The sequence below is a fragment of the Falco rusticolus genome, chromosome 1 (genome assembly GCF_015220075.1).
Source record: "Falco rusticolus isolate bFalRus1 chromosome 1, bFalRus1.pri, whole genome shotgun sequence".
Taxonomy (NCBI): domain Eukaryota; kingdom Metazoa; phylum Chordata; class Aves; order Falconiformes; family Falconidae; genus Falco; species Falco rusticolus.
This window is the reverse complement of record NC_051187.1, coordinates 62,487,441-62,513,038: the sequence shown is the minus strand read 5'-3', so window position 1 is coordinate 62,513,038 and position 25,598 is coordinate 62,487,441. Positions and strand designations below refer to the sequence as shown.

General features: G+C 44.7%; 1 protein-coding gene across 1 annotated transcript in view; it reads left to right on the top strand.

Moving 5' to 3' along the window:
- The window catches only part of ADGRL3 (adhesion G protein-coupled receptor L3), a 186,694-nt gene extending 162,743 nt beyond the window's left edge, over positions 1 to 23,951 (top strand). Inside the window, exons 21-23 of the mRNA XM_037393353.1 lie at positions 15,342 to 15,470; positions 18,992 to 19,009; positions 21,048 to 23,951. Of these exons, the coding sequence (XP_037249250.1) occupies positions 15,342 to 15,470; positions 18,992 to 19,009; positions 21,048 to 21,853 (953 nt within the window). The 3' untranslated portion in view covers positions 21,854 to 23,951. The remainder of the gene's footprint in view (positions 1 to 15,341; positions 15,471 to 18,991; positions 19,010 to 21,047) is intronic.
- The last annotated feature ends 1,647 nt before the right edge of the window (positions 23,952 to 25,598 follow it).

The following is a 25,598-nucleotide window of genomic DNA, read 5'->3' as shown; positions in this document are numbered from 1 at the left end:
AGCGCAGTGATGATAGAAAGTGGAGTGGTTTGCAGGGGACTGCTATAAGCGTGAGCACTGCTGGGCTCTGATGGTGCAACATGGGCCCAAGCTTTGGGTACATACAGGTGGCCACCTCAGGAGAATGAGGGACAGGTCTGTTTGCACCTTCAAAGCGTTACTGTCAAAAAGCACTTGGATAGCTCAGACAGCCTTGCAAACAAGCAGTCATAGCCTGAAACAGCAGTGTGACTCCAGCCTATTTTTATCCATGTCTTAGGTAAGAGGTAATACAGTAATTACTGTCTCTCTTTGGATATGAGACAACTGGGAGAGAAAATAAATCAATGTGAACTATATGGTACTTTGTTACCTTTCAGGGTTTCAAGTTGGGTAGGAGGTGGTATTTATTTTTTTTCCAGAGGAAAAATGGAAGTTATCTGTTAAAGAAAGGATTGTTCTTTGTTTTGGTGAGGCTTGTGAGCAGCAGAGACAAAGAAGAGTTTGTCACTGATAAGAGGCAGTGCTTTGTTATAGGAAAATGCACTGACAGGGCTATGTATATACATTCAAGTTAGCTGGTAAGGGGAACTATATCTTCATTCATGGCAAACACTTGATGTATCTTAATGTTTTTTCCCCTCTTTGGGGAATTAAATGGACTAGGAGTAAAGCCACCAGACTTCTTTGAAAATAGAAAGTACTCCAGAAGTCTGCTATGTTGGTCCAAGTGCTGTGATGCTCTGAGTCTTGGCTTACAAACTAGACAGCAAATTTAATAGTTTATTCCAATAACAGTCTTGCTGTACAAACGTGGACCTCTTGTCTTTTGGCTATATGCATATATGCTCTATGTCTCCTCAGCCCCAAAGCACATCCCCACCACCCTCATCCACAGAGGTCTCCTGGAGGGATTTCTTGGCAGTCTACATTGCTGCATGACTTGTCTAAAGGACCAGAAACATCAGAGCTGTAAGAGCAGAGCTGTTTCATGAGGGAGAAGAGCTAGGACCTGAGAGGAAGTCAAGCGCTATCACACCCTCACTGACAGGACATGGTCCTGCAGGGACTTAAGCCAGCAGGCAGACCTGGGTGCTGGTATCAGGGTCCATCCACAACCCTGGACAAGGTGAGAGGATGAACCAGGCCCAGGGTCCAGCCCAGAGCAGCAGGAGATGTTGGCAGGCAGGGCTGGAAACCGGGCTACAACCCAGGTTCGAGGTCCAGCCAGGAGACAGACACAAAGCAAGGACATGGTGCCCAGGGCTGAGTAGGGAGTGTGGGTGCCTGGTGGGTCTCATCGGGGTCACTAAGGCTTATGGGAGTCATCAGGACCTGGACAGCTGGTGCAGGATTGGAGCCCAGGACCTCTGGCAGGGTCTGTTCATGAGGGAGTGTGCCCTTGCCAGCAAACCCCATCAAACAGTCATCACAAAGCCCAAAGATCCCCAGTATTGGCACACCAGATATTATTCCTGGCTAGGAAAGCTGTATTCAGTCCCTGTTTGTTCCCATGCAAATGGGCTGAAATGGGAAATGGAAATGAGGGTATTGTTTGTCCCTACCCCTTGCTTTTTCTTCCCAAATGCATGTGTCGTTGCATGTCTCAGCTTCTAAGTAGCACTCCAGAATAAATACTTGATTTCCCTTTGCTTTATTATTTCTCCCCTGCGTTTTTATATCAACCACAAAAACTTAATCTGAAATGTACACAGGAAAAAGGGAAATTATTGCTACTGTTTTCAGAGATAATCAGTTTAATGTCAAATTCATGTGGATTTCTTCATAATGAACAGAACAAATTGCCTTCAAATTCAAACAGTGGGAATCTGAGTCAGAGAGGAAAATTAAAATGAAGAACATTAATATCCTGATTTCTAACCCAACCGAGACCTGATTGTTTCCTAAATGAAATCTCCCATCAAATTCCTCCCACCCACCCAAAAATATAAATAAGCTGTGATTTCCAGGCTGAAATCGTATCTGCACTGTTAACTCAGCGGGGATGACTGTGTGTGTTGCAGGGAGGGTGAGTGAAGTTTTAAATTATCTTCAGGTGGCCATATTATCCTGCATTTTTAGGAAGCAGTTATTTAGAAAACACAGTAGAAGGTAAAATTCTTCCTTTAATAGGAGACTGTCACTCCAGAGGACAGGAGGTGTGGGTTAGCACGGGGGCACTGCAGTGAGTCAGGCTTGGATTCCTATCCCCAGATCTTCCCTTCCTGCTCAGAGACAGGGACTGCTGGATATGCCTGTGTTGCAAGATGAAGATGCTTCAGTTTAGCTGTCTGCAGGGGTGGTGGGTCATTGTCTGGACTTAATTTGGCAATAAAGCAGTGAAAACAGGGTAAAGTTTGGTGTGGCTAAAAGGAGAGACAAGCAAAGGAGGAGAAAAAAAGAAAAGGAAAAAGCAAAATGGAAAAACAAAAATCAAGTCAAGATTCCCCTAGGGATCTCAAACCCCATCCCCAGTACACTTCAAAGAGCAATTGCTGCTCGTTGTAGCCCAGTTGTGATGCTGACTCTTTGCTGCCGGTGCCTAGATTAAGCAAAGAGCAGGTGGAAATTTGGACCATGCAAGCACTAGTGTTGTCATGCATCAGTCCTTCTCAAGATGCTTGTTCGCTCCTTGATGGATTGATGTGACCGGCATGACAGTCAGATTTCTACTGAATTTATGTTGCATATAAAACAAAAAGCAAGCAGCCAGACTCTGGGAGAGGTAGAAACGCCTCTACTCATCTTCATAAGATGTTCAGAGGGCGCCATCAACTGATCTGTCACAGTCTGTCTAAATGCTTCTTACCTGCTCTGAGTAACACCTGTGACTTTTCGTGGGGCTTAAAGATATTAGAGAATAAATGCCTTCTCTGTTTTCTTTCCATTTGTTTTCTCTTTACTGCTCTCTTTGGCAGCAAACAGTGCCTCAGCTTCTCCTATGAAGTCAGTCAGTTTTCATGTCATTTTCAGAGATGGTTTTATGGTGTGGGGATTTTTTAAATTTTAAGTTAGCAAGTTGTAGCTGCACGAACATGCAAATTGGCAAGCAGAGTTAGTGATGACCACTGCAATTTTTGAACACATTTTCAAGTTTGCCAGATCCCTTTTTTTTTTTTTCTTTTAGTCTTGTTCCTGTTGTGGTACTGTATTAGGCAGGTTCAGCACAGTAGATTCCCAGGATGTTGAAGGTGCTTGTGGTTGCTTTCCTTGTTCATGAATGCATCTGCAGATACCTAGAGGGAACTCACTGAAACTCACGCGGGTATAAAAATGCATTCTTGGGGTTTTTTTCCTGAGCACTAAGCACTAAGGTCCAAAATAATTGGACCAAAGCAATATGTATGTCTTCTGCAAACACTTTGCTTTTGTGAGTATCATTACTGTGCAATGGGGCATGTGGTGTGGAGCAAGAGGTGCATCTGTTTAAATCTGATCTCCTGGAGATGCTTTCAAAGCTTGGTGCTCTGCTTTCAGTGATGCTCAAGCTTATCTGGAGGTGAATTCTCAAAGTTGAGCCCAAGATGGCCCTGGTAGGGGCAGCAGCCTCTGTGACTGTTCAGAGACCATCATGTGCTGATGAGCAAATCTCATTTCTTTAGCAGTGTTACTTTAAATCTAACACATGGCGCGTTTCCCCAGAACCTATCGTTTTTGCAGAGTGCTGAGAGGTGTCAGCGCTTAACACTGTCCTTGCTCACCATTGCTGAGTCAACAGGGGCGAGGTGCTGCATGAAGCTGAGGGATGCAGTGATCCTTGCCCTCGAGCTTCTCCCTTCCCACTGGCTAGAAAAGCCCTCAGCCCTGAAAAATATAGTCTTTGTTTCAAGGGATTCAACAGTCCTGGAGCCTGGTGGCTTCTGGTTTAGCCACAAATGGCAACAGCAGTGCCACTCTCCTCTGGGGTATGATTAGAAGTTCAGTTTCTATTCCTTTCTGGTCCAGGCTGCAGCTTGAGAAGGGGGTAATTGTTTTCAGAGGTACCTAGGTGTCCCCTGGCTGTTTGGTGGAAATCAAGGGGTGAGAAGCAGGATGAGAGTCCGTGGCAGCATCACTCTGCTAATCCAGAGCGAGCCTGCAGGCTGTTCTCTAGCATCTTGTCCAGCCACAGTTTCTTGAGTGCTGCAATTTCTGCTCTTCACCAGGGAGACTGTCCCAGCACCATGGATGCTTGCAGCAGTGCTCACAACACCAGGGAGAGCTTGCAAAACAAATAGCATGGTCAATTTATACCGGGACTTTAACATTTTCATTTTACCCAGGACTGAAGCAAAATGGAGGCTGTTCCTTTACCTCCTCGTTTCACCACCACTGGCATCTTCCTGATTAAGCTCTGTGGTTTCATCCCCCCTACGCTTCTGCTTCTTATATTCTCTCTTTTAACCCTTACAGACTACACACGTTCTCTCCTGACCCCATGGATGCCTCAGCCTGGGGCCCATCGCCAAGGTGGAGGGCATATTTGGAGGGAGTAGATCACATGCAGTTACACCAAATCAGCCAGGGGAGATTGCTGTTTGCAAGCCATAAATCTCTGCAACCCTCTTAAGTGACTGTTGGTTTGGCTAAATGTCAACATCTGGCCTCCAAATGACCCATGCTGATAATGTCATATGAAGCAGAGAGAAATTCCAGGTAGATGACAGCAGAGGAGTGCTTTCTGTTTGTAAGGGAAATTCCACAGATTTTTAAACAAGCAAATTGCCTCTTCTGGTTTTTCCTTTTTTCCTCTTTTTTTTTTTTTTTTTTTTTTTTTTTTTCCCCTCTCCTTTTTTCCCCCCTAATCAGCTGTACATTTTGTGCCAGGAAAATTATCGTTTTCATGATTGAGGATCAAAACTTGGGGAATTTAACTCCTCTTTCTGCCTATGTGCAATATGAATTCCGCTGTCGATTGTCTTCTGGTTCATTTTGCCTCTCTGCTGCCTGGGACTGAGTTAGCTGAGATTTGTTGCAGTGATTTCAGTGAGTGACGTGACATTCTTCCTTTGGGAGATATTATGAACTGGCTTTGATTTTAGGATTGACAGCCATATAATTGGAAGTTCAGTCATTAGGTGGATCAGATTTAAAGAGGAAAAGTAAGGGCAAGGCAATTTCTGAAATCAGAGCAGGCTTTGGGGAGTATTAGATCCAGCAGAGTATTGCTGCAGAGCAATTTTAATATGATGACTGTGAAGGAGGAAGGAAGCATGGCTGCTTATATAGATTCCTGTAAGTATGGTCCAATTTCCACCATAGGCAGGGCTCTCTGCATGTCTTAAGTAAAAGCTCAGGTCTAGTGAGAAATAAGCATAAGCAAGAAGAATAAGGGATAATGTATGTTTGTATAGTCAAGGTAAAGTGAGGTATAAACTCTTGGAAGTTGTAGTTGAGGTAAAAAGAAATGTCCCATCCTCGGACAACATCTCTGCCCCAAGCAGTTGAGAAGGAATCAGCAAGTGGGCAAATATTTACAAACTGATGTAGAACATGGCCTGCAGATTATAATCCAGCAGAGGTTTGTCATCTGAAATCATTGCAGAAGAAAGGAAGGAAAAAAAGGGGCAATGAAATACTCTCCCTCCCCTGTCTCTGCATAAAACCATGGGATGTTTCATTTGGCAGAAGATGGCCCAGAGCTTAACCACCTCATTTGCTGAAACTCCATTTTGCTGCAGTCAGTATTAATAGCTTCTCAATGAATAGATCAGATGCTGCAAGTGACAACAAACCTATTTGAGAGAAATTTAATAGGGAGGTTTATTGAAGTTTATTAACTGAATCCTGTTGGCTATTATAAGAACACAGCTTGATAAATTCAAACGTCAGAGCATTTGTTGGAGGGAACCAGGAAAAATGCTGAAATTACCTGTTTTCCTCCAGCAAATACGTGTGATTTCACTTTTCATGATTGCGTTCGTCATTGGAATAAATTGTAAGTGAACACGTGGAAGACCAGGGTTCTTTAAATACTTGAAAACTCTGCCTGTTGACACAGAAAAGGACGATGCTGAATGCTGGTAAGGAAAGTCACCAAGAAGACTAGAACTTTGACTCCTAGAAACCTACTTTGAATGTGTTTTCTTTCCCCAGGAATAAAATAGCATAAGTAACTTCATACTAAGTGAGATCCAGAACCAGCATAGTTTACAAACTGAAATCAGTGCAGAGGCTATTTCAGTAACGTATGAGCTAAGGAGATGAGTTATTTACTGCATATAGGATGAGGCAGCATATGTTGTGGGGTTTTTTAATGGACACTTAAGAGAGGATTCATCTCTAACTGTACAGTTGGTGTCCAGGACTCAGCTGTGCTCCCTGGTAGCTCAGGCACTGTGGTACTTTCAGGGAACAGTCCATGTTCTCTCTGGCTGTCACTTGTCTCTGCAGGGTGGTCTGAAGTCAAGTATATGAAGTGAGAAGTTGAAGGACTTTATTTATAGGGGCTGTGAACAGCAAGGTAAGTTGGGTGCTGCAGGAGGCAGAGCAGGCAGGAGTACAGCACCGTGCCCTAGCCCTGCAGGAAGGGATCTTCGTGGATGGCAAAATGGGGAGGAAACGGAAGGATTAAGGTTGACTGAAAACACAGCACTACAGGCTTTTCTTATTGTTTCTTTCTCCTCAGAACAAAAAAAAAAAAAAAAAAAAAAGCCCAAGTAGAACTACATCTTGGGACTGCTAGGTCAGAGGCAATGAAACGTCTTGTTACAGCTCAGATGTGCTTTTTCTAAGCTACTTATTGTTTCTCCTCTAATGAAAAGATGACATCATTCAAAAAATTCAAAGTCAGCTTTCAGACAAACCATTCGTTTGGAATAAAAAGTGGAAATTTGGAAAATACCAATTTTTATATGGACATTTTTAAGCATTCAGCTGATTCACTAGTTTGTCCCATGGAATTTCTTAACTAGTTTGGTCTCCTTTCTCTGCAAAACTGTGCTTCTGGCTCATCTGCTGGGCGGTGGGGGAAAAAGTGGTCAAAGGCTTGTAAAGCTGGTGAAAAGGGCTTTAAACTAAAGTTCCTGGGGTAGGGGAACCTCAATCCATCCCACTCCTATGAGTTTGATGCCAATGCCAGCAAGAGATGCCCAGAGGCTGGAGAGGAATAGTGGGGCAGCAGGAGAGCACCTGAAGAGCAGCACAAAGGAATTCCAGCTGCTCCAGCCAGTAAATCAGCTTCATTGGGGGCCCAACCTCAATGCCTCTATGCAAATGCACTTAACGTGGGAAATAAACAAGAGGAGTTAGAGACATGCACACATCTGCACTACTGTGATCTTATTGGCATCACAGAGACATGGTGGGATGGCTGCTATGACTGGAGTTCCAGGATGGAAGTGTACAAGCTCTTTAGGAAGGACAGGCAGGGGAAAAGCAGAGGGGGTGTTGCCCTCTATGTCAACAAACATCTGGAGTGCACGGATCTGCATCTGGGAATGGGTGACGAGCAAACTGAGAGCTTATAGGTCAGGATTAAAGGGAGGGCAGGAACAGGGAAAGGTGACATTATAGTGGAGGTCTTCTACAGGCCATCTGACCAGGACGACTGAGTGGATGAGGCCCTTTACAGGCAGATAGAATCAGCCTCATGTTCACAAGCCCTGGTCCTCATAGGGAACTTCAGCCACCCCAATATCTGTTGGAGGCACAACACAACAAGGCATAAGCAATCCAGGAGGTTCCTGGAATATGTTGATGGTAACTTCCTTCTCCAAGTGATAGAGGAGCCAGTGAGGAGAGATGCTGTGCTGGACCTTATTCTCACCCACAGGAAGGAGCTGGTGTGGAATGTAAAGCTCAAGAGCAGCCTTGGCTGCAGTGACCATGAAACGGTGGAGTTCAAGATCCTTAGGGCAGCGAGGAGAGCACACAGCAGGCTCGCTACCCTGGAAATCAGGAGAGCAGACTTTGGCCTCTTCAAGGATCTGCTTGGTAGAGTTCCATGGGATAAAGCTCTGGAGGGAAGAGAATCCCAAGAAAGCTGGTTAAATATTCAAGGATCAGCTCCTCCAAGCTCAGGAGTGGTGCATCCCAACACAGAGGAAGTCGGGCAGAATGGCCAGGAGGCCCGCATGGGTGAACAAGGAGCTCCTGAACAAACTCAAAAGCAAAAAGAATGCCTGCAGAGAGTGGAATCAAGGAGAAGTAGCCTGAGAGGAATACAGAGAAATGGTCCAAGCAGTTTCACATTGATCGGGTCAGGAAATCTAAAGCCCTGACAGGATTAAATCTGGCCAGGGATGTCAAGGGCAACAAGAAAAGCTTCTATGGGTATGTCAGTGGTAAAGGAAGACTAGGGAAAACGTGAACCCTCTCCAGAAGGAAATGGGAGACCTGGTTACCCAGGACATGGAGAAGGCTGAGGTACTCAATGACACTGTCACCTCAGTTTTCACTGGCAAGTGTGCCAGCCACACCTCCCACACTGCAGAAGGCAAAGGCAGGGACTGGGAGAATGGAGAGCTGCTCACATTCTCACATGGAGATCACATTCAAGACCATCTAACGAACCTGCAGTTGAACAAGTCCATGGTACCTGATGAGATGCATCTGCGGGTCCTGAAGGAACCGGCAGATGAAGTGTCTAGGGCACTATCCATCATATTTGAGAAGTCACAGCAGTCCAGTGAAGTCCTCATGGACTGGAAAAGAAGAAACATAACTGCCATTTTTAAAAGGGAAATAAAGACCTGGGGAAGTACAGGCTGATCAGTGAAACCTGTATGCCTGGCAAGATCATGGAGCAGATCATCCTGGAAACTGTTAAGGTACATGGAAAATATGGAGGTGATTGGTGACAGCCAACGTGGCTTCATTTAGGGCAAATCATGTCTGACAAATTTGGTGGCCTTCTATGATGGGTTTACAGTGTTGGTGGATGAGGGAAGGCCAACTGACATAATCTACCTGGACTTGTACAAAGCTTTTGACACTGTCCCACATGACATCCTTGTCTATAAACTGGAGAGACACTAATTTGATACGTAGACCACTCAGTGGATAGGGAATTGGTTGGATGGTTGCACTCAAATTGTTGCAGTAAATGGCTCAATATCCAAGTGGGGACCAGTGACAAGCAGTGTTCCTCAGGGGTCTTTACAGGGACCAGTGCTGTTTTGTCGAAGTGCGTCTTTGTTAGTGACGTGGGCAGTGGAATTGAGTGCACCCTCAGCAAGTCACTAACACCACCAAGCTGAGTGGTGCGGCTGACATACTGGAGGGAAGCGATGCCATCCAGAGAGACCTTGACAAGCTTGAGAGGTGGGCCTGTGCAAACCTCATGAAGTTCAGAAGGCCGAGTGTAAGGTCCTGCACCTGGGTCAGGGCAACCCCCAGTATCAATACAGGCTGGGCGGAGAATGGATTGAGGGCAGCCCTGAAGAGAAAAACTTGCAGGTGCTGGTGGACAAAAAGCTCAACATGGCCTGGCAATGTGCGCTTGCAGCCCAGAAAGCCAACCATATCCTGGGCTGCATCAAAAGAAGTGTGGGCAGTAGGTCCAGGGAGATGTTTCTCCCCCTCTACTCCGCTTTTCTGACACCCCACCTGGAGTACTGTCTTCAGCTCTGGGGCCCCCAACATAAGAAGGAGGTGGACCTGTTGGAATGTGTCTGGAGGAAGGCCACGAAGATGATCAGGGGGCTGGAGCAGCTCTCCTGTGAAGACGGGCTGAGAGAGTTGGGGGTTGTTCAGCCCAGAGAAGAGAAGGTTCCAGGGAGACCTTATTGCAGCCTTCCAGTACCTAAAGGGGGCCTACAGGAAAGCTGGAGAGGGACTTCTAGTAGGGCCTGTAGTGATAGGACAAGGGGTAATGGTTTTAAACTGAAAGTGGGTTAGATTAGATATCAGGAAGGAATTCTTTACTGTGAGGGTGGTGAGGCACTGGAACAGGTTGCCTGGAGAAGTTGTGGGTGTTCCATCCCTGGAAGTGTTCAAGGCCAGGCTGGATGGGGCTTGGAGCAACCTGGTCTAGTGGAAGGTGACCCTGCCTGTGGTAGAAGGGTTGGAGCCAGATGGTCTTTGAGGTCCCTTCCAACCCAAACCATTCTATGATTATATGAAATCTCCTCATCCCTAGTGAGTTTCTGCCCTGCTAAAATGCACAGAGCAAGGATGGAGCTGATTCTGGCATGCAATTTAAAAGACTTAAAGCCAAAGAAGATACATGAAAGCATTTTTACCTATGCAGACAGATGATCCCAGCTAAAGTAGTGCTGCTCAAGCCATTTCAGCCTGCTAGTGCCATGCTTTTAGGAAGTCTGGAGAAGCAGTTGGATCCATTTCCTTTCCTGTTGGGTAGACCGTGCAGATGATTCAAGTTAACATGCCTTTGTGTGGCTTTGTCAAGCAGCTGCCCACAAGAAATTACTTGCATTTTGTTCCTGGATGATGCAGTCTAGATTCTGGCAACATGTGCTTGTCATCACCATTTTCATCCTTTGCTTTCAGTGAGTGGATAAATCATACTTGTGTTTAACGAGGTGCAGTTTTCCCATACAGTCATAACACAAAACTCTTCCAAAAGTTATTTCTGTGTTCAGTGTTGTCCTGCGTCAAGGACATCAACTTCTGTCTTAGAAAGGGAAGAAAAAGGTACCGTTTGGTTGCATACTGTCATTAAAATAATACCTGCTTTCTCATGCGCACAAAGCAGCTGTCTGAATCCTGTGTGTGTGGTTGCAGTGATGGTAAAAATCGTGGGATTTTTATTTTCTTTGTCCTGGTTGATTTCTGTATCAGATTTTCTCAGTTTGCAAGTCAAAAGTGCAACTCCCCAGATCTTACCCTGCACCCTGAGCACAGGCCATGCCTTCTCATAGCCTTTTAAACCCAGTAAGAAAGGCTGGATCTTTGGTACTTGGATCATGATGATCCCTGATGCTGTGAGAGGGACAGGAGCATCTGTGTGTTACCCAACTAATATTTGCCAACTGCAACAGCACTGTTCCTTTCTTCTTGTGGTCACGGTCTGTAAATCCTTCACTTGAGTAAATCCAGCATCATGAAACCTTGAACTGAGCACTGGCATTTGAATGTCATTTTGGATGTCAGAGCTGGCCTGGTAGCTGTGTTTTGCATTAAACTTTAATCTTTGGTTGAATATAAGTGTAAAGAAGGAGACTTGGAACTTCAGTTATATTGGTGTGGTTGGAGGGAATATTTTTGTTGATGTTAGAGTTCTGCTGTTAAATGTTTGCTTGTTGTGATGATCTCATTGCACTGAACAAGGAGATGCCCAGGTGAACCTGTGGGTTTGAAGCCCCATCTTTGTTCCAATCCCAAATTCATGCTCCCACATGTACACAGCATGATAGAGGTTTGGAAGTGGAGTGCATTTGCTTTCAGTTGGGTAGTCACTCTTTGAAGATAGTTGAAGGCAGTCACTCTAACTAAAGCAAATAGTGAGTGGTAGCTGCGTGCTGGGCTCAGGTGCTTTGGGAGATGGTAAAGCAGGGATTTGTATGGGGAGTGGTATTGCTCAAAGGCAGAGAAGCAAGGATGACACAGGGCTGTGGGATATGCGGGGAGAAACCAGTGTCCCATCACAGATGCTGAGAGCCAAGGACCTAGTCATAAGTGACTAAAAATAAAATGATGAACAACTGCTGCTTGCTGAGGATATTAGGCACATCACCAACTCTGAGCCAGACAGCTGCTGAGGGTCACATCCCAAGAGTGTTCTTCTGGGGAGGAGATTTTGGGCGGTCGATGGGCACCTGCAGCCCTGCTCTTTCTGCTTTCCAGGTCCCCAGCCGCACATTGACCTTTGCAATCACAGCCCCAGTGCCCAACCTTTGCTGTGCACCCACATATGGGGCTGCAGAATAAGCCTTTTTGCTTTCTCTCATTGTATCTTGGGAAAGCATGCCGCTTTGATCCTGTGCTTGCTTTATTGGGTTTTTGTTGGCTGTTCATTACCAAGGCCATTTTCATGCAAATGGGGTCACAGTTTGGTAGTCTGTCTGCTCCTGCTCATACCTCATCTGCAGACTCTTCCTAATAGCCCTGTTGGTTGCTATAGCAATGATAAAGTATTATGAAGAAGGCAGGATGATACTTAAATGTATGGCTGATGTTACCTTTTTCTTTCTCCCTCCCAGGAAGGAGAAACCCAATAATGGTGATTTGTTTGGTGTATTATTGTTTTATCTAAAGCTTTAACTGTAGTCTTTCTGGAGCCTGAATGCAGTCCTTCTCTCTCAGCATCCTTTGAGGCTGTGAATTTTGCAGCTTTAAAGCAGTTAAGGGAGAAACAAGAGCTCAAATTAATGAATGCAAGCTACATATCTTGTTTTTAAGATGCCAAAGATTACATTTACTGTGACCTGCAGAGTATGAAATCTGCCGTGGCTGGCCCACTGTGACAGGAGCCTGCTGCAGAACGCTTAGGGCCCAGCTGGGTTTCTGAAAGTATTGAAAAGGAGCTGAACATGTTAGCAGTGGGTTTGTTTTGGATTTGCATCAAGAGAATTACTCAGCACTGCCACCAGAAATCGCATTTTGGTCAGAGAATTTAAAAATCTTAATGCCCTCAGCAGTCAAGGAAGAGGAAGGCAGAAGATGCAGCATTTTTGCTCAGTAGGTGCATAGAGGAATGGGTGGCTGTTTCGTTGTACCAAACCCCCTCTTTTACGCATCCAAGAGAGCAAAAATTAGTTATTCTTTATTTTCAACTTTTTGCCAAGTTTATAGTCAGAATCATGTATCTGCATTAAAAATTGCCAGAAACTGTCTAGTTTATAACAGCCTGACACAGCCAGGTTTGTGTTGGTGTGAATTTAGCTCGCATCAGAGCCCACCACCCCTGTGAACGTAGGCGAGCGAAGCATTAATGCTGACATAGATTAGTCTCTTCTCTCTTGTCACTGAGAGCATCCTCCATGCAAAAGACCTCAACCTGCCCATCCGTGGTAGGATCAGCTTGTTCCCGCTGCTAGGGATAGCTAGACAAGATCAGACGGGGATATACCGAGTGAGATGCTCTTTCTGGCAGTTGCCATTTAAAGATGCCTCAAGCAAAACTATGTGGCAGGTATATTCTTCTCCATATCAGATCTCACAGGGACCAAGTTGGAGGAGATTGGGTTAAATCTCAGCTGTGAGGATTATATCACTTCTGAATTTATGGCTGGCATTAACTCTGGACATTCCCATTACCTGTATGAAAGTGAGTCACTTTTTGAATCTTTTATGGCCCAGCTTGATTAAAAGTGGGATGAAAGCAGAAACAATTTTAATGGACTTAGTACTCAACGCTGGTATAAAACTAGTGCAAGAAGAGAAGGGGTTCCTACAGTCCCTCATCCCAGATGTCCGTGAGATTGATGAAAAATACATTACCAGAAAGAATTGACTCATTTACCTGTAGTTACATTTAAGGTTGCTTAGTTAAGCATTCATATAATGTTTTCTTACAGGAGACAGCTTTGTTTCCTTATTTCCAAACACAGCAGCTCATCTTGCTTTCCATCAGCATAGCCAAAAATATCAGGTGAGAGAAAACAAGTCTTTTTTTTCCAGCTGCATGTGTCGAGGAGCCTCCCTGGCATGCAGCCCCCATACAGCGCTGCCTTCTACTTTGTCCTGTGCTCAAAAGACTGATTAAGTGATCTGCTAACGCCATACGCCTGGGCTGGGAAGGGCTAGGGGAGGATGAGGGACAGGCAGGAGAGTGGTCTGCTCTCTGCTCTGCCTGTGCAGACACAGAGAAACACTGTCCTGGGAAACGGAGCCAGGCCAGTAGACAAGCACTGCAGGAGGCAACTCTGGAGGCCTCCACCTAGACTTTAGGTTTGCCCAATTTTTGCTTTTTAAAAAAAATAATAAGTAGGTGTGAGCTTTTAGAGAGCTTACCGCTAAGGGGATTGGTACCAGCCAGAAGCCCTTGGGGCTTATGTATCCTTAGCAACTCCATCAGAAAAAAAAAAAAAAATAATAATCAGGTAACGAGTTGCAGAGAAGAGATTGTGCCCAGCACTCTACTTGCCTCACAAAGACTGCCTCCGCTGTGCCACAGGGCCACCTGCACCCCTGAAAGAGACAAATGGTGTCTCCGTGCCCCAGCCACTGAGAAAGGCATCCCTGCCAGGGTTGCTGGGTTTGGGGATTGGCTTTTTGGTCACTTGTTTGGGTTGAGGTTATCAGATATTGGTGACAGTCAGGTAACGTGAGCCCGCTGATAGCTCTGTCCTAGCAGCTCTAGTTGCCCCACCAAAGACTTACTTTCCTGGTGGAAAGATTTTGTCTTAACAGTGTAGCCCTTGAGGTAAAAACCATGGTGTGTCCTTGAGTATTCCTGCTGTATGTCTCTACTGATGAAAGTGGGAATTGTCCTGGGGACAAGTTTTTGAGTCGGTCATCTCTTTGCATCCCAGAGGAGATTCAGAGCAAGAGATTAATGGGATTTTTGGTCCTCTAGGTCAACTAAAAGGTGGGGGGAGGTCTTTGCTTCATGGGTTGATGCCTGTGATAGTAATCAAGGTAGGTCTTGGCAGCCACTTGCCAAGCCATTATGAGTCCTGAAAAGCACAGGTCCAGAGGCTGCAACTCCAAGGGATAAACCAAAGCAGAAAAACTGCTGGTTGTGTGCTTGGAAACGACAGCAAAGAAGTCTGATCTGGCAGTGGGGAAACAAGGTGTTTGTGGGGTAAACAGAGCTCCATGAAACATGCATCTCTGTGGCTGCTTTCACTTCTGATAAAAATGCCTGATGGAGCTGTGGTGCTCTCGCCTCCAGGGGTGGATTCAGGTGGTTGTGTATGTGCTTGATGGTGGTACCAGAGCAGCAGCTGAAGTGAAACTCGCCTTCTTAGACATGAGAAACGGCTGCTCTCTGATAAGTGCCAAGAGCCTTCAGAGAGGCTGCATTACTCCATCCTTTCTTTTCAATACTGCTTTTTCAATTTTAGATGTGTTGCGAAGGACTGGTAAAAGAGATCCTAGCCCATAGTGGGAGTTGAATGTGCTGTTTTCTGTTAGTCATTATATATATATTTTTTTATTCATTTGGCACTTTCCAGAGAGTTTCCCCCACACACACATTGTGTAGGCTGCCATCTTCCTTTCTTTCTTTGTAGCAAGCATGTGGGCATAGCCTTGCTTACACTCCAAGCGACTGGGGAACCACCATAAATGTAGCTTATCTGCTTTCTGATACATTTTCTTTTGCATTGGTTTGGATTTGTGCATTGTCAGTAACATCTGTTCTGCTTTAGTGGCATACAGTTTTCTGAGTCTAATTAGCTGGCTGCTTGTAATCAGGACTATTTCAACTGTTGTCATTCTGAATGTTCTTTTTCCCTTTTTTTTAATACCACATTTGCCTGATTGACCTTTTTTGTTTGTTTTTTTTTCTCTGTCTTTCTATCGGGCTGCTCCAGGAGCCATGGCTAATCATCTTATAACCAATGCTCTGCTTCGTCCTCATGGCACTAACAACCCTTATAATACATTGCTCGGGGAATCGGCGGTCTATAACAACCCTTCTGTCAGCATGTACAACGCACAAGGTGTGCTGGAGTTTCTCTCTAATTTTTCTAGTGAGAATTCCATTTTCTGTGGCTTATTTTGGCCCATTTCTTTCTTTTTTTTCTTCCTTTATTTTTTTCTTCTCCCCACGCACACACACATTTTTATTTTTTTTTTTTTTGAACTGGGCACAAATAAAAGATCCCCTCCCCTTTCTTTCATTTCAATGCATCTTTCCATCTTCCGGAGGCTTTTTCTCCATGAGCAATCAAACTCACTTTGAGAGACCCTCGTCAGTTCTACTCAAAACATTCATAGTGGTTTTGATTTTTATTTTTTTATTCCCCCAGTCTCCTCGCTTTTGTATTGTTTTCGTCTTGTGTGTATATTTTGTCAGATGCATCCACTTCTTTCTTTGTTGTCTGCACATTTTCTTGTTAAACCATTCATTTCAGAAACAGGTACACCTTTGAAGGTAAGTGAAGCTAAAATGGCCTTTGCACCAAAGCTGCTCTCATTTGAAATGGCGTAGAGAAATGTGGTCAGTGGCACACCGGTTTGCACAGGAAAAGAAATGTAAAATGAAGGAAAACTGCCCTTGATCTCTAAGAAAAATGACAGCTGAAGTGAGGAGTGTGTCAGCTCCAAAGAGCAGAGCTTAGATGTTGTAAGAAATGTTTTGCCGTTTGCATTACTACATTTTGTACGTCTACTAGAAAGCAAAACCCCCCCCCCAAAAAAAATATAGAAAAAGGTGTAGAGAAACTGGCAGCTCTTGCATATTCTCCTTTTGGCAATGGGAAATAGACAAATAGAGTCAGTTGTACCTAATGGAGATTTCTTCTGTAGAAATCAGTCTCTTGTCACCTACATGTTTGTCTGTACTCTGGCTGTGGGAAAGATCCATATTTGTAAGCTGATATCCTGATGCTTCCGTGAGGGAGAGGCAGATGCATTTAAGCTGGGCCTGAGGAGGAGCTGGGGAGTGTGGAGCTCTGCCAGCTCCTGTCTGTTGGTGGCTCCATCCTGCTCTGCCACTTCCATGGATTTTTTTTTTTTTTGGCTTGCTTGCAAGGTGGCTGAATCATTACAGAGTAACGCTGCATTCAGGCACAAGTATGTCAGCACTCTGTCAGCTCTCCACACCCAGTGAAGGCGTCCCTTTCCAGTAAAGGATCTCTAAGGAAGGGAAGATAATGATGGTTATAATAGAAGCAGGAAAACCCCCTTTGTACTATATGGCAGCATATTGTTTACAATAGAAATAGATATTGAACTGTGTCACTAGGGTATTTTCATTCAAAGCACAACAAAAGCACACGTTTGACCTTTTTGCTGTTGATTAATTTCCTAAACTATGCTAACTTCATGCAATAAATTTGCTTCCATTAATGCTTTTTTAAAGAGGGCTACTGTTAAACATGAAGTGCTCTGAATTTTAAGAACTGCAGTGTACCGCAAATGTTGAACTAAGCTTTGATGTTCTGTATAGTTTCTTGCATGATAACATCAAGATTTGGGGGACTTTTAAATCAAGTGGCAGCACATAATGCTAGGTCAGCATTTGGCTTAGAAGTCCTGATGTTCAGGTCTGGGTACCTCAACTGAACATAAGTGATTTGGGCAGAAATGTGACAAAAAGGTTTTATGTGCATTTTAATAATCTTGTGTTCTTCCAGTTCTTAAAACTAGATGCTGATACAGTTACCTAACAGCATTTTATTCCACAAAAACAGTGTAATTGATTTGCAAGTGCTATTCAGTGCAACACAGCCAGATGGATCCTGGGTTAACGGTTGGACTTGATCATAATCTTAAAGGTCTTTTCCAGCAGAAATGATTCTATGATTCTATGGGTAACAGAGAAACCCTACCCAGGCTCATCCATGGGAGATAAAGAAAGAGAGTGGAACCTGTACTGATCCCATTTAAGCCCCTGGAGCTTTGCCATTGACTTCAGAGGGAGCAGAACCCAACCCATTCTTTTTCAGGAGGGTGCAAGTTACTTAATGACTGTAGAACTGTTGTAGCTATTGCTTTTCAAACTGGTTACTGTCCCTGGACAATTAAAAACTGTGAATATTAGGAGATCGCACAACAGAAACAAAGGCTAGCAAAACCAGCCAGGCCTAATGGCCTCGGTGGTTCTTTGGGATTTAAGGATGCTGCACCAGCAGGCACACTAAAAGATCATAGTGCATTGTAAAAGTAGACACTGTCACCATCTCTGGGCATGCCTTGGTTGGGAGCAGCATGCAGTGAGGACATCGCTGGCTAACGTCATCCACCTAACTCATTCCACATCACTAAGGCTACGAATTTTTTTGCACCTTCATCTACTACTTCTGGTTCTGGCCATTGACAGGGCCAGGATGCTGTAAGAAACCTGGGGCTTGATCTGGCTCACCCCTTCCTTTCCCCTTACCCAGTTACGTGTTTTAAAAGACCTTCTCTGCTCAAGCTGAAACTGCTCCATCTGCAGTACAGACTAACCAGGGTCTGGGAGCCCTAGAAAAAACCCTTGGAAAGAGGCAGGGAAGCAGACCCTAAAAGGCAAAAGTCCCATTTCCTGGTGGTGAAAGTGATTCCTCGGTGGGACACAGTGCAGAGCAAGGAGGAGATGGTAGGTGGAGGGGTCTGGCACCCCGCAGCACATGGCGTCCACTTACCACTCTGATGGACATGCGCTGACTCGGTCTCTCTGACGCAGGAGTTTCTCGAAACGGCCTAACTGCTTTTGCGAGAGCTAATTTTAAGAGAAAGCAGCAATCTCATTAACAAGCTCTGGTTAAACCCCAGCGTGTCACAGACCCTTGCAAAGTGGGAGGCTAAGAGTTACCACTGGCTCTTCATCTTCATCTTTGGATCTTCTTGTTTTAACTCTTTCTTCTCAATAGCTTCATTTAGCAATGCCATTATTCAAACTACCGTTCCTCTTACATTTTTTTGCTGCAAAGTCCACGTAGTTTGTCATTTGTTCAGTTAAAAAAAGAGCAGACTTACTGAAGTTTCTAAAATGCCAGCAGCCCTGTGATGAGCAAAGTCATACTCTTACAAAGCACTGTTGCAAAGGATGGACGGCAAAACATTTTTAGCAGGAAATGGATTTTGGTTTCAACTACCAGGGGTTATTATAACTAACAGTAAGTAAAGCCATTAATTTTAAGACTTTGGAAGTGACGTTGACAGTGCCTGTCTTTTCAAGCATGACCATTACCAGCTTTAGACTTTTCTTATATTTCCAGGCATTATTTCTTGATTTGTGTTGCACGCTGAATGTTTTACAATGGCATTGGAAAACGTTTTTAAATGTGATAATTTTTTTAATAAAAATGTAGTCTATTGAATATTGTGCGTAAAAGAATTTTTCCTGTCTAAAATGTCAATATTTTTAACCTGAAATAAACCATGTAACAAATTCATGTATTCTGGGCAGTGGAAATTATTTCCGTTAACTCTCTTTTCTGCATATCATCAATTTGCTTTTTGCTCATGTTTCTCCTACTGTCGCTGTAAGCTTACTTGTTGTTTTTTCTTTCCTTTTCTTCATGCTGTCGTTTAGAGCCCTACAGAGAGACAAGTATGGGAGTAAAGCTAAACATTGCATATCAAATGTAATTTTTTTTAGTTCACTTTTATTGCATCACATATAGATGATGTAGTTAATAAAGGAAATTCATCTCACAGTTTTGAAAACAAAAGAATATGAATATACATATGTATATATACGTGTATGCGTGTGTGTGTATATATATATGTATGTATACATATATATATATGAGAGTAGATGATGCTTTTTTTGTTTAATTCTCATTTTTTGGTATTGTATACCCAGCATAGTTTCTCATATAACTGTGCGTATTATTTTTTAAAATGTCACGTTTTTATTTGCAAGGTTGTGGCATTTTTATATGTCGTGTTTCATTGCAGACCCCCACGCTGTTCTCACCTGCGATGCCTCCATTTTATTTCCCCACCAAACCCCAGATCTATGCATTGGCAGCGGAAGTGCAGCACTCTGTGCCTCAATGCACACGTTACTCAACGTGATCATCAGACAGATGCTGTTGTACCTGTCACCCATTACATATGGTCCTCCACACAAAATGCTCGCTTTTCATTTCTCCCCAAGCATTGTGACTCGGTTGGAAAGCTTCTATTGTGAAAATCAACGGCTTTGCTCTATGTCTGTGATGGCTAGTTGATTTTTTGACATAGCTCCCTCATTTGTTGGGAAACACGGGATATGGCAGCACCCTCTAAGCTTCAGAAACCTAAAAGGTGACCAACATATTCGGGGCATTTCACTCAAAAGCAAGAAGGCAGCCTGCAGTAGCACTTTCCAGCCCTTGACAGGCAGCAACTACTCTGTCACAGATATAGACCGAATCCTGTATTTTCAGAAGGTACACATGCCATGTACCAAGCATGGTACAAGCAACCGTTCATCTGAAATTGTCAGCTAACAGCTCCTCTGATCCACTGTGGCTTGCTGGGAGTTGCTTGCCGTGTTTTGGCAGTGCCCGAAGCCCTTAGCTGAAAGGTTGACACGTTATTTCATGCATCCCCATGCCCGCACTCCTTCCAAGGAGGCTGGTAATCCTGCATAGGAAAGCAGGGTGATTTAACTGCTGGGCCTAAGTTTCTTCGCCCTTGCCCACTCGTGCTTTGTGGCTCTCAAAGCACTTCCCCACCATCTCCCGTAGCGTGTTGGGAAAGAGTGGAGCTCCAGCCTTGCAGTAATTGTGTTGAGACACCTATGGAGAGGAGATAGGCAGTTAGTGGGGGGGCACCCTGAGGCCCTGTTGCTCCCAGCAGGTTCCCCCAAGCCCACCGTACCGTGGCAGTGGTGATACTTGCTGTACTTCCCACTGAACCCCTCTGCTTTAACTTGGCAAGTGAAATGGGAGCTATTTTTAAAGGCTTCACGAGGCCCTGCAATGGCTGCCGCCAACATCGATTGTATTAGAAAATCCCCAGTGGCCAGTGTGGAGTAAGTAATTTTGGCCATGCCCTTGTGCCAGGAGAGGCAGAGCATTTAGCCGTGTGCCAGAAAAGCCTGGGCCAGGGAGCACTTTGTGCTGCTGCCGTGCTCATCCCTGAGCCCCACCACCAAGGCCTTACGCCTGCCCGCTGGCAGCCTGCCCCGCAAAAGGGGAGAGCGGGTTTATTTTCCTCTGGAAAGGATGTGCTCCCAAACTTTGGGTGATGATTAACCTGGGCTGGAATACTTTTCCCTCAGGTAGGGGGAATTGCCCCCTTCCTCCAAATCGCCTGGGAGGGCAATTAGGACCAGCCCAAGGTCACCTATTTCTCAGCTCCCCTGGGGAATACATAGAGCAAAGCACAAGAGCTGTAGGAGGTACTGGCCAGGAGAGTTTATTTCTTCCTGCTGGCTGTTGCTGCATCAAGTCACATACTTGATGGCCCTTCCCAATTTTTTCATGGGAAGACCTCAAGCCAGCTAGCTGGAGCTGCGCCCCTCTATTTTGGCCACAGCGCTGTCCTCACCACTGAGCCCAGCAGCCACGGCAGCCTAGGAAGGGGGTTTGAGTATGCACGTCCCGCGTGAGTGTCCTGTTTGTACAAGTCACCCTCTCTTGTGTAATGTTTTTCAGAGGGGCTTCTGAACAATGCCAGGGATACAAGTGTCACGGATACTCTACCACTGAATGGTAATCACGGCAACAGCTACAGCATCGCCAGCGGCGAGTACCTCAGCAACTGCGTGCAAATCCTTGACCGCGGGTACAACCACACTGAGAACGCCCTCGAGAAAAAGATCCTGAAGGAACTCACCTCCAACTACATCCCTTCCTATCTGAACAACCATGAGCGCTCCAGCGAGCAGAGCCGCAACTTGATGAACAAACTCGTCAACAGCGTGGGCGGCGGGAGCGAGGACGACGCCATCGTGCTGGACGACGCCACCTCCTTCACCCATGAGGAAAGCCTGGGCCTGGAGCTCATCCACGAGGAGTCAGATGCCCCGCTGCTGCCCCCCCGGGTGTATTCGGCAGACAACCAGCAGCCCCACCTCTACAGCCGGCGGCGCATCCCGCAAGACAACAGTGAGAGCTTTTTCCCCTTGCTGACCAACGAGCACACGGACGACCTCCAGTCACCCAACAGGGATTCTCTCTACACCAGTATGCCTGCGCTGGCTGGCATGCCAATGACAGAAAGCGTCACTGCCAGCACCCAGACCGATCCCCCGCCGGCCAAAAGCGGTGGCAGCGACGCTGACGATGTTTACTACAAAAGCATGCCCAACCTCGGCTCCAGGAACCACGTCCATCAGCTACACACTTACTACCAGCTAGGTCGAGGCAGCAGCGATGGTTTTATAGTCCCACCAAACAAAGAGGGAACCCCCCCGGACGGCAATGCAAAAGGACCTGCTCACTTGGTCACTAGTCTATAGAAGATTCAGCAAAAAATTAAGCAAAGAGACAACAAAAAGCCCCTCCGTAATGCTCGGTTTACTGTTCTGAGTTAATCCAAACAGTGGTAATATTGTGTGTACTCCTAAATCTTCATGCTGTTCAAAAGGAAACTCTCAGACTTTTTTTACTGGAATTTTTAGGCCAGCCCGGAGAAGACAATAACTGCTGCCCCCCTCTTCTCCCCCCATCCTCCTTCCCTCCAGACAGACTTCATTATGTTAATGAAAGAGATAGATAACGGCACACTTCGTGGCCTTCTCAAGTTATGCCATGTTTGTTTAAACAGTCCTTGATGCTTTGTTGCTCTTAATACCAAGGACCTGATTTAAGAGGGGGAAAAAAAAAAAAAAAGGCAAAGAAAAAAAAAATAAACAAAAGGCCAAAAACGTGCATTTGAAACTAGTAGGCGATGATGCATCTAGGTGGGAGCGCTGCACAAAAACAAGCTAGCAAAACTGTTTCTTACCAATCCAGATCACGTCATGGGTTTTGGTCACTCACAACTTGGTTTCACTGCAGCACCCTTTGCTGTGGGAGCAAACAAAACAAAAACAAATTTAATGAGACGGAAGGGAATCCTAGAATTCTGTGCTAAATGCATATTTTACATTTTGCTGTATTAACGGATGATAAAAACTAATGGCAGAAAAAGAGAAGCAAACAATTTCTATGTAATGTACAGATACTAGCATTGCACATATAGTCTGCTTTCTGTTCCTCCAGAACTTGCGTCCCTGTTAATGTAGTGGAAAAAAAGAAAAAAAAACTTTTTTCTGTTGTGCTGGTCTTGTAAGTTTGTCTACCAGTAGGAGCAAGGTTTTTCATAACTCCTCTTTTTTTCTTTTTTCTTTTTTTCTTTTTTTTTTTCTTTTTATTTTCTTTAGCCTTTTCCAATGCCCCTCACCTCCATCCCCTCCCATCCCAGTAAAAAAATCTCACTGGGAAGAAACAGAAAAGAACATCACTTTCTAAGGACCATATAGAAATCACCATTTCTTTTCAGCCAAGACAGTCTTTTTATTTCCTCGATGTATTAACTTTTTCAGCCGGCATATTGCCGGCACACCTTTTGGCAGACTCTAGAGCAGGGTGAGCTTCCCCGTTGACAGTGCACAACTGATCATGATGATAATCCTGCAAAGCATCTTTGGCGAGCAGCCCCGTAGCCAGGCCGTAGGGTCGCATCCAGAGGCAATTTCTATTTTTTTTTTTTTTATCGTCGTGGCAGGGCTTCTACAGGAGACAGCCATTTCCCTGGAGGAGCGAAAGGCCTTCATGGCTCCATCTGGTCCCCAGTTTAGGCACTTGTACTGCAGTGGTTAAGATGAAAATCGATTGATGCGTAGTGAGCTAAAAAGTACTTTGCGGTGATTTAAAAAAAAAAAAAAAAAGAAAAATCTTCTGTTCATTATTTTTCCTAACAGGAAATTTATTTATTTGACAGGATTTTTAAGTAACATAGGCTTTCTGGAGGTAAATTAGCAGCACGGAGTATGAATTCTTTTTTTCTTTTTTAATTTATGATCCATTTTGTACGGTCTCAACAGTTGAATGACCTCATTACTAATATTTGTTGTAAAAGTGAAGCTTGTTTGCCAACCAATAAACAACTGATCACAATTTAGAAGATACTGTATGTATGTACTGTACGATTAATCTCTCTTTTTTTGTTGTTGTTGTTTTTCCTCTCTCTATTGTTGTCTTTAATCTCCACTTCTTTATGGCATGGGTGAGCAATGCCAAAGAAAGGAGGCCTAACCTGAGCAATTTAAGCACGAAGGTTGTGCAGCTATGGCTGACTAGAAATATCAGGCTAGCAGTACTTGTTTAGGGGTGAGAACAACACGAGTCAACATTTGTTGCAGGTGATTCTAGGTCTGTTTTGTGCCTACTGTATAAACTAGCCCACAACATGCGGATGATTTGAGTATAGTATTTCATGTGTCGTACCTTTTAATCATTGTAATGATTTTTTTTTTAAAAAAAATTTTTTTTTTTTTTAGATTTTGGTTCTTCTGAGATTAAAACTGCTGGTAGCATGTCAAAGAGTAAAACAAGTCCCCGTTAGGCCTCCTCGGTCGTTGTTTGCTGTCTCTTTATTTTCTTGCTCCGGGCATATGCAAGGTGCCAGCGCCATCCTGGGCCACATCGCCCTTCCCGTCCCAATGGCTCACTGGCGTTCTGCGGCTCTCCTCCGGCCTCCCCTTTACAGTCCCTTGGGAGCAATTAGGATTCATCATCAGGATATAGAAAGCCACAAAGTAGAATAGAAAGGTTGACAGTGAAAATAACCTCCTCTGGACAAACTCAGTACCAATTTCCCGGTATGTGATTTTTCACAAAGCCCTCTCATGCTTTGGGCTTTGGGTTCTGGTGCTGCCTCCATCCAAGCTGTCTCCATCCAGCTCCCGTCAAGCTGGATAAAAGACAAAAGATTTGGAGCAGGCCAGTGACGCTTGTGTTAGACAAGATATTCCCAGTGTCGGAGGATAAATGCAGCAGTGGAGCAGCTCCGCCTCCATCCTGGGGTTGTCCTCGTGAGGGGCAATGCTGCTTGGTGCTGCTCACCAGGGGCTTGTCAATGGGGAGAACCAGGGGGTGGTGGTATTTGGAGTCTGGTTTGAGTCACCTGAGTCGCTCCTGCAGCCAGGCACTCAGGCCAAAACATCTAGGGAAGGAAACTTCATTTCTGACCCAGCACCAATTGCAGCTGTGCCTCTTGCCAGGTTTAGGTTTCAGCAAGGGAGACTGGGAATCACCTGGCTTTGTAGCAAAGCAGCCACTGGCCAGCCAGGTCATGCTCTTGCCTCCCTGTTTCAGTTTATTTTCCATGCCAGCAATGATGGAGCTGGGCAGAGCATGCAGGGTAGACCTATGCATGCAGACAAATCAAGCATTTAAGACCCACGTGGTCATAGCAATCCATGTAGCAGCCCAATGGAGGCAGCTGAGGCTTGGAATACTTGAAGTACCTCTTATTTTGGAGAAAGTAAAAATTGTCTTTTACTGTATTAGACAAAAAGCTTTCCAGCGATATGGAAGGATTGAACTAATGTGGAGGGTGATATACACCATAGCAAATATTGTCATGATAAAATGGGAGGTAGGTAATTAACATGGTATTTACCAGCATGTTTGAAACTATGCAAGAGCAAACCAGTGGTGGATTTGCTATGGGATGATTGCATTCTGCTGAAAATCTTTGACTTTCTTTACTCTCAATAGTCATTCTTCCCCAGCCTTTCTGTGTATTTCGGATTTATCAGTGGGCAAGCTGTTTTTCCCCTCTTCTCCATCCCTGCTCACTCGAGGTTCTGTCTGCCAGCCCACCATGCCTATTAGCACTTTGATTGCAAAAGAACGGTGTTTATTTTCAAGCTGATTATTTCCATCCCCAGGCTGCTCTGGCACCACAGGATTTGCTGTCGGTGCTTACAGCTTTGGAAACAGCTGAATCACAAAACAGAGGGGAAATAGATATTAATAATTATATTAAACCAAAAATTATTTAAGACTGTAATGGAGGGAGCAGGATGGGGATTATTTTTGTCTTTTTTTTCCCCTTGAAAACAGGCTTTTGTTGTGTCAGAGAGTTGATTATGGGCATGGTGAAGGTTTCTGCTTGTTGATAAGTAGCTCAGTAGATACAATTCTTAGCCACGTGGCAATGTACTGGTGTCTTCTGTGCAGACTGCAGCATGTGAAACTCAAGTCGATATTAAG